This window comes from Meleagris gallopavo, chromosome 13 (assembly GCF_905368555.1).
Source record: "Meleagris gallopavo chromosome 13, MGAL_WU_HG_1.1, whole genome shotgun sequence".
Classification (NCBI taxonomy): domain Eukaryota; kingdom Metazoa; phylum Chordata; class Aves; order Galliformes; family Phasianidae; genus Meleagris; species Meleagris gallopavo.
In genome coordinates, this window is record NC_139416.1 from 7,927,501 (window position 1) to 7,937,091 (window position 9,591).

Here is a 9,591-nt window from a genome sequence, read left to right on the forward strand (position 1 = left end):
GGGCAGAAGCACTGATGGAGGAGTGAGACAAACGGGTTGGGGAATCCTCATCATCCACCAGGCATTTTGTGGCTGGTGGTGAAAAAGATGTGAAAACAATCTCGATGTGCAGGCATTGCTGGTGCACCAAAGCAGATACTTTCTGAAGATTTCTGGAGAGGACACTGGGAGGCGCAGATAGTTGTGATGAGGAACTGGATGATTTCTGTGCTAACTGAAGTGGTGCTTGATAGAAAAGACTCGGGCAAAGCGGAGGAAGAAGTATTTCCACAGTCTGAAAATAGCTTTCGTTTGACATTTTGAGAAGGAGCAGTAGTTTGAGGTTTGCAGGTGGCCAAACTGGGCTGTTCATTGTTATGTTTTCCTGGAATAAATCACTGTTCTGTATATGCTGGGACTGGCTGAAGGCACGTCTCTATTCTGGTATATGTTGCTGCAAAACAGAAAATGCTCTAGGAAGTGCAGCCATTGTAACTTGCCCTCAGTGTTACTGCAGCAGCATGCTGTGGGTGCCTGTGGGTGCTGTTTTACCTTCATGTAGCTTTTCATTGTACCCTAAATTTCCATCAGTATTGTTCTCTGAAATCATCTTTGTTTTTGCTAAAGATGTCTAAGTAGGAAGTGTGTACTTCTTCTATTAGCATTGATCTTTACTGAGATTGCGAGAGATGGTCCTAAAAGAACAATTTATGGATTATTTTGAGGCAAGGCTGGGCTTCATCAGCCTGTATCTCTGAAGAGGACAAAAACAAGTATCCCAAGCATCTCATTAGTGTATTACTGACTCTGTTCTGTGGGATTCTGCTTTTTTAGTTAGCGTATGAAGTTACTGGTAGCGTTTTGTAGTAACAACAGTGAATGAGCACAGTGTGTAGTGGAGCAGCAAGTGGATATCTCTGTTGTCTTTGAGCTCTGACCTGGTTTCCTAACTGGCAGAATTTTTGTCAGAATTAGAAGGGAAAAGTACCGGTGTGTAAAAGCACAGTGATCAGGAAGCCATGCAGTTACCTTAGCGGTCGAATCAGTGGTTAGTGTTGAAGTGGAACGGAAAGAAATTGGGAGGGCACAACCTGAATATCAAGTTGAAATAGATTGTTAAATAATCCTTCCAAATTTTATTTGTTAATTTTGTAATTATACCAGTTGTAATTTCACAAGCCAGATTGATTACTTAGCTTATCTCAATTTATATTTAAATCTCAATGGAATACATTTCGGCCTTTTCTTAATGACACAGTGAAAAATGCTGTCCTGTGGAAGAGTAGTGGTCACGCTTTCCAACATGACTTACAGTCACCTGTTTGCTTTTTCGTGTTGCTACTGAATTTGTATTTATCTCAGGATTAAAGTACAAATGGACATATTTGAATAAGGATATCTTTAAACTGTAAGTTCGTAAAATTAATCCAGGCCACATAATCGATTAATAAAAAGATAACTTAAAATTTTAAGGATGCTGAATCATGAAGACACTATGTTACTGTTGATTAGAAGCAAAAACAGCGTTCCATAAAGACTGAGATGATGTTGGGAATATGTGGCAGTGGCAGAAGAGGAAGGTTTGGCTCTCCTGAATGGGGGTTGGGAGCTGCTGATGTACTGGGGTGGAGAATGTCCTCCAAACCTGCCTAGGACCAGGCAGGGGAACAGGCTGTGCCCCAGAGGCAAGGGGGATTCAGGAAGCAGTGCTGTCCTTCAGACAGACAACACTAAAACATTGGTGTCTTCAGGCTGTTTGATCCCTATGTGCTAGACAGTATGCAAACAGGAGGAAGTATTCCCCATCCTCAGAGCGTGCATGGTTTGTCCAGGTAGCAAAGCTTTTAAGTGCCCTCAAAAACTTGTCTGTGACTATTGTTTACTCACAGGAATGTGTCTCAGGTCACTTCTGAGGCTTTAATGTGGCTTATATGTGTTATTTTTGAAAGACAAACTTTTGTGCAGTTTTCAAAGTGGGCCTTCTTCACTAAAATTATTTGTACCGACTACATTTTGATCAGATTACTCTGGAGATCATTTGTGATGGTCTTCATTATAAATAATAATAAAAAAAAAAGCAACCCAAAACAGAAGACTCTTTAAATATATGACTTTCTCCAAAATGAGCTAAAGTACAAACAAGATTTGTTTTCTCAGTTAATAAACTGTGCTATTAATGGGACTATGAGCAAATGTCACATTGACATGCTGTTATCTATCAGATCAAATCAAGGCATGAGAGGTTAGGAAAAAAAAAAAAAAAGCACCATTTGAACAACAGTGTAATAAAAATGCCATAAGATCAGTGTCTCCTGCTTTGTAAATAAACATCTGTGCTTTGCCTTGGTATTTCTGTAACATCCGGAGACTATTATCCTGTGATGGTGCTCAGGTTCATTGGCGGTGTCACTTAAACAGTTAAACAATAATTTGAAATGGAAAATGTTCTACCCATATTCCTTAATTCCTTTGTGTTTTGTTTTTCCCAGTTCATTTCTATTATTTATTTGCTCATTTATTATTTGTGTCAATTGTATTAGTATCTTTTTTTTTTTTTTTTTTTTTTTGGTACACAGGCAAATATAGAACAGCTCATAAACCTCATTCAAAACCAAAAGTATCAGATGCTTTTGAGGTAGATTTTCTGGCGAATGGAAGGGACACAAAATCAGTGGGCCGCTTTCAATCGGAGGAGGAGCTGTGGGCCCGCTTGGAAGAGCTTGAGAGACAAGAAGAGATACTTGGTGAACTTGACAGGTATAGCAGCACATTCAGGTTTGGAGTTCAGAAAGTTACAAGATGTGTTTGTGTTTGTACACAGAAGATCTGTTTGTAAGCACAAATATGTGACTAGAAAGATGTGATTAAAATTGTAGTAGATGGAAGATGGGTGGAATGTGACCAAAGCAGGTACTGCAAGGCCAAAGGTGCTAAAGTTTGCCTCTGAGCAACTGTTCCCATCCAGCACTGTAGGACTTTTTATTTGAGAAGATAGAAGAGGGGGAAGTAAAATCCATTTCCCACAGGCTAAGAAAATCCTTCGTTTAGAATGTAGGAGTTAAACGTTTAGTGTTTAATGACATCCTTAGATCTGTTCTCTTCCTAAAGCAAGACATATGTCATTAGCCAGAATGTCACATTTTTAGTTTGTTCAGTTGATGTGGAAAGGATTTGGAAATCTTTACTGAGTATGAATAAGGTTCCACAGTCTGGCTGAAAATGTAATACCTGGGAAAAGAGAAGTACAGGCTTGTTGACTGTTTTGTATGCCTGTGTCTCTCAAGAGTAAGAGTTACCTTACTTGGTTCACTTAAATGTTTCTTGTTTCATAGGATGCCTGATACAGTTGAGACAAATGGAGAAGATACAACCTCCTCAGAAGAGGAAAAGGAGGATAAGAGAATGGATCTCAATGGAACACACAGAGCGGAAGACTCTATTACTCAGGGCAACTTCCAGAAAGAAGTAACAAATTCAGATGTGTTTGTTCGCCATGTTAATGGCTCTACGTACTACCACAGCGATGATGAAGATGACACAGATGTTGGAGATAGCTTCGTTCCAACTATTTTTTTCTCTCATACTGTTGAACCTAAAAGGGTTTGTACATAAATATTTACATGTTTCTGTGAAGAGATTTTGTAAAGCACATATAGCATATGTGTTATCCAAAAAAGAATGGTTTACATTATGTAGATAAGGTAGAGAGGTAACTGTAGATGAAATTTATTTAGATGGATTTCAGCCTTTAAAAAACACCATTTAAATTTGATAGTTTCAAATGTGGCATTAAAAGATCTTAAAATGTAAACTGTACTGGTTTCAGGCAGATCTAAAATGTAGCATCCTATGTATAAGTTTTTAAAATGACTTTATTTCACATGAATTCAACTATTAAAAAGCTCAAGCAAATTGTCACAGGCTATATGCAAAATGCATGCACGTAAGTGCAAAGAAATTCTTTAGCCTGGTGCAAGTGGTAAGGTGTAAACAGTTTGTTATAGTGAACATTACTCTGTGCATTTATTTAACTTACCTGTGCTTTGTAGTCCTCAACTGCTTGCACAGGAGAATGTCAAAACTCATAGAATCATAGAATTGCTCAGGTTGGAAAAGACCTTAAAGATCATCAAGTCCAACTGCAACCTAACCAAACTGCCCTAACTCAATTGATCCTCAGCCTGGTGATTGTTGATCTTATGGTCTAGACTGTCATTTGTGTTCAATTTTCAGGTAAGAATAAACACAGGAAAAAATACTACTTTGAAATTCAGTGAAAAGAAAGAAGAGGCCAAGCGTAAAAGGAAGAACAGCAATGGCAATGGCCATGGCCATGGCCATGCAACTCCAGAACTGCCCAACATCAAAACCCCAGCAGACATTTACCGGTATGTAATTTATTGTATTGGCAGTGAGCTTTCCTTTTAGCAGATCTTCTCTTTTCATTGCAGTTCACCTGTAGCATGGAAGTGAGCCTGCTATTTCCTGAAAAAATACAGCTGGAACTGAATTTACTACTCATGAATGAAAGCTTGTGGCTTCTGTGCGGTTGCAATACTTTTGTATCCATGAAACATTTCTTAGCTTGAATTTTCTTCTCAGCTATCAGTTTATTCACTTTTTTTGGAGCTTCTGAAAGTTACTCCAATTTGCCAGTACATACCATCTGTGTAAAATAATATAGCAGTTTGTTATGTGTTGTCATCAATTCCTTGTCATTTGCTTCTGTTTGTTTTCAAACATAATTGACCAGGTCTGTCGCTTCCGTTACTCCTCTCATCCCACCTAATAGGTGTTGCTTTTTATTTCTTCCTTCCACTATCTTCAAATTGTACTGCGGTCTTCTGTTTGCATAGATTCTCTTGCGTTCTTCCTGCCTAACTTCATCTATTGCTGGCTCTCTCCTCTTCTAAAAAGGAGAAAAAAAAAAAAAAAAAGTGCTCTGCAATCTAATATGTGCACTTAGAGAGCTCTTCAAATAACAGTAAGCTTAGACTATATGAAGTCTAAACAAAGATTAAGGGAGAATTAAAGCAGGTATTTAGGTCTTTAAAAATGAACATGGATACCTGTTAGTTGGCGAATAAGTGTCTGTGAAAGTCACTATTTTTGTGTCAAACACTTACCTATCTTAACAAAAATAAAAAGTACATAAAGTATGAGAGTTAGAAGTATAAGAAGTTAAAAACTCATCCAATAATAACTGGGGCTGAAGATGAGGTAGAGAATTCTTCCATGGTGCTCTCCCTCAGCTCTGCTAAGGAGCTGTATTTTCTATAGAAGCAAGCAAGTGTTCCCAAGAGTATGTGCTGAATAAAGCAGTTAAGAAACAAGTAAAACCCTTAAGACTCATCCAGTCATTGGGCTCCTCCTTCATGAGCTTGATAAAATTGGCTCTGTCTTCTAATGCCACTTGTTCTGCTCCACCCACCCTTGACTTCTTCAAGTTATAGAGATGGAGTATAAACGGTAGGAAGAGGCCTCTTTATCAGTTACAGTCTGTTAGTACTTGAAAAGTGTCCCCATGTTGATCTGATCTTAAAAGCTGATTTTTTATTTTTTTTATTTTTTAATGGAAAGCAGAAGATTATGGCACTTGTCAAGAAAAAGCTTCATGCATTCCATGTGCGAGTGAATGTTTCAAGTATTTGTTTCTATATTCTACGTTTGACAAGGACTTCGTTCTGGAATCTCTCACTCTGACCTTCTACTTCTCTTTACAAACACGGCCCTGAAAATTGCTTAGTTTACCTTTTTTCCAACTTTTTCTAACCCACGCTACTTCGTTTTCTGTAACACTTTTCAAAGAGCTATGTGTTTTCTGCTGAAAGGGTATACTAACTTAATGCTTGAATAACAGGCGCAGCAGTGTTTGCTCTGCAGAATTGGTTCTTGTACGTTGGTAAATAAAATGCCTCCAAAGGTACAGTATTGTAATTCTACAGTGAAAAAGTTGGAAAAGCACATCATAATTAATTTGTACAAAAGACAAAGCAAGATCACTGTAAATTTGTCATCTGATTCTGAAATGGTTTATTAAAGCTAACATTTTCCTTTATAGAGTCTTTGTTGATGTTGTGAATGGAGAATATGTCCCTCGTAAATCAATTTTGAAGTCTCGAAGCAGGGAGAATAGTGTTTGTAGCGATACCAGTGAGAACAGTGCTGCTGAGTTTGATGACAGACGAGGAGTTCAGAGGAGTATTAGCTGTGATGAAGCTACTCAGAGTGACAACAGCGAAGGCATACTGGAGGAAGAGGAGGAGGCGGGGCAGCAGCAGCAACCAAAAAAGCTTCCTCCCTCTTCAGGGACAACTGAGGTACAGTTTTTAATTAATTATTGATTGTTGGCAGGGATAAAAACGAAAAATCCAAAGAATATAGTTGCTTACACCATCAGTTTGTTTGATTTCTTTAAAATGATATTCTAACTCCTACCTAGTTTTGCTTCAGAAGGACGTTATCAGATGACAGGTTTTTGTCATAAACAGTGTAGAGGCAGAGGGCAGGAAACGAGGCAGCTGGCTTCTCCCTGTCCTCAAACTCTCCTGTAAAGGTCCAGCAAAGTAGTTATATGTGCCCTTGACTGGGCCATCCTGAAAATTTCCCTTCAGGGTGTATAGTTGACTTTAAAAAAAAAAAAAAATAGTAATAAAAGACAATCTCAGCTCTGTAGTTGGTGAGTGGGAAGGGATGACTCCTTGTAACCTGGTGTTCTGTCAATATTCTGCTTGTCCTATTCCATACCAGGGTCAGCAGCGATCCAAAACACCTCTTTCCATGCTTCTGGAAAGTTCAGTACTTAATCATAAAGGAAGGAGACTGTACTACGTAAGGGAAATTATACAGTTGCACAGCAACTGAATGAATACAAGAATTACGTATAGCTGCTTGTCTGAAATTCATGACAGAAGGATATTCATCGTTTTTATTTTGTAAAAAGTTAGCCCTAAGCTAAGAGTCCAATGAATTTTCAGTAGTTGCCAATACAACGGACAAGGTCACCGAAAACACCTTTTTGAGAAGATGTATTTTTTACAAGAAATGTATTCCTCATAAAATCTATTATTTATCATTGCTTTTCATTCGAAGAGCTACAGATGAATACAGGTGGAAGATCTATGGTTGAAAGTTCTTCCATGGAGTTAGCACTTCACATTGCAAATTTTCTGGACCACATTTGCTGCATTTTTTTTAAAACATCCACACACACTGTTGATATTTTTTTGTAATCCATTTTGTGAGGGCAGTCTGATTATTCTCTATATTCTCTAGAATATAATCTTAATAACCGAAGAAAACACTCCTGTTAAAGTACACACCTTTGTAAGTGCTGTTGTTTTTCTTTTGGTTATTTTTGGGGGGTATTTGAAATACTTTATTTCTCCATTACCATTTGCCACACAAAGTTTTTTTTTTCCTTTTTGTTTCCAATTTTGCCATGATCATCTTAGTTTGTATTCTGCTTTTTTTTTTTTTTTTTTTTTGAAAATGAATACGTTGTTAGAAGAACGTAATTGTGTACAGGCATGGCTCTAGGCATAGTTTGGCTACTGGAGCAGAAAACAAACAAAAAAAATGCTCTTTTTTTTCAGGTCCTGCAAGAAAAGGATGGCTGGTTTGTTTTGCTTTGTTTTTCTTGGTAACTGAGTTATGAATAAGCAAAACTAAGCATAGTTAATAAATCTGGTGTGCATTCTTTCATGCCCAGTATGGTCATCAAACCTTGGATGTAAACTGCTTCCCTTGTCCTTAGGCGTTCTGAATTTTGTGTTTTCACTCCATAGTATGATGATCTGTTCCAAAATAGGCTTATGAAAAATAGTTCTGAGTTACTCTTTTTTTCAGATGTTTTCCACGAGTCCCGGCCATTTCTTAGTTAAGTAAAAATAGTCATATAAATTATCACATTTAAACATTAAATGTTTATTGGACCTTTTGTAGAGGGGAATAGTTGGAAGCAAGTTTGCTGTTCTCTTAAGTATAAATTGCTTTGACTGTTTTTTGATCATATTTGGTAAGGAGGAAGAAAAAATACATGCTTGCCAATTTGTATGCAGTGTGTCAGTTTGATGCAATTAGAAGGTATTAAGTCATAAAATATGACGTTTGATGGAAATGCTGACATACTCCAACTTTACAGAATCTCCATTTGTTATCCAAAATGAAACTATATGTTACATCAGCTGTGTTATTTCTTGAGCACGTGTCAGTGGGGAAGGAAATTTTTCGATCATTTATGCAGTCGGATTGAGATTAAGTAGTACTTTTAAGCCATTGTCTTTCATTCAGTCATCCTTGAATGTGCTATATTTTGAGGTTAATTACAATTTGGTTACTTATGCAAGGAACAATCATTGATTTAAAGATATTTCTTTACTTTTGATTAAAAGAAATAACAATCCTAATCAGGCTAATATAGGGTAATGACCTTATGGGCATAGCTTCACATTTGCATTTTATTAGCTCATTCTGAGTATTCTGTTCTGTTACAGGCATTTTCTGGAACTGTCATAGAAAAGGAGCCTTTGTCTCCCTCCCTAATACCACACCCAGTCATTGCTCACCCTGTCCTGCCTACCATTCTGGAGCAGAAATCGGAGGAAGTTTTGTCCAGAGCGTCACAGGAAACTACAAAGAGGATATCAAAATTCAAAGCTGCCAGAATGCAACAGACTAACTAGGCCTTGCCTAGATGCCGAAGTTTGAGTACTGATGGCTAGTTTCACTTTTGTTGAGATGATGTAAAGCTAAATGCATTACACCTAGCTAGTTCGAAGGGTCTCCTCGGTTGATTTGGCACTGTTTATCTTTCAGACTTCTGTTGGCAACGTTTAAAAACAGTTTGGTGTTTGAACAGTTAAATATTCATCTTTTGTTGATTTCCCTGTATGCTGTCAGCACCTTTGTGTATGTTTGCCTTATGATAGCAGCACTCGGGTTATTTTTCAAAAAATGTTCCTTACATACATTGTTTTTGTGTTTAAACCTAAATACAGGCAGTTTTGTGCCAGCTGTGATGTTCTGCATACCATATGGACCGTTTTAAGGAAACTTTCACATTTCAAATGGATTCAACAATTATATTGCATTACTTGCTTTAGCATTTTAAGACACACTTGTATTCCCATTGCTGTAGGTTTTGCAACTAGGTGTCTGCTAAAAGTTTTTTTTTTTCTTCTATCAAACCTCTCTGATATCCCTGTACAGATCTATAAAACACTGGGTTCACGTACATTGCAGGGAAGTTTCTTTGATGGAAAAGGGTATTTTGTAAAATTAAATTTTCAGTAAAAAAGCTGTGAAAGTTGTGTGTTTTCTGTTCTAGTATAATTTGGAAACAGCACAGGAAGGTTTTTATTTTGAATGCGCATTTCCAACTTGGAGTGTTTGCAACCACTCGAATATAAAAGCAGCTCGTTCTCTTCTGCCATTGTTTTTTAACCTCCCATTAATGAATGTCCATGGAAACTGAACGCTCTTAAGGAGAGAAGCATAAACTCAGACTGCGATTACAAAACCTCCCAGTTCTTTTATATATGCAGAAAACATTGTAATTGTTTTGGGAATGGCCGGAGGCAGTGAGCACTAAGGAAGAATGTCTCAGTCCTT

General features: G+C 37.5%; 1 protein-coding gene across 1 annotated transcript in view; it reads left to right on the forward strand.

Annotated features, from left to right (window-relative positions):
• URI1 (URI1 prefoldin like chaperone) overlaps window positions 1-9,282 on the forward strand; it is a 39,856-nt gene extending 30,574 nt beyond the window's left edge. The window contains exons 7-11 of the mRNA XM_085234735.1: window positions 2,556-2,736; window positions 3,312-3,579; window positions 4,213-4,367; window positions 6,041-6,299; window positions 8,475-9,282. Of these exons, the coding sequence (XP_085090861.1) occupies window positions 2,556-2,736; window positions 3,312-3,579; window positions 4,213-4,367; window positions 6,041-6,299; window positions 8,475-8,663 (1,052 nt within the window). The 3' untranslated portion in view covers window positions 8,664-9,282. The remainder of the gene's footprint in view (window positions 1-2,555; window positions 2,737-3,311; window positions 3,580-4,212; window positions 4,368-6,040; window positions 6,300-8,474) is intronic.
• The last annotated feature ends 309 nt before the right edge of the window (window positions 9,283-9,591 follow it).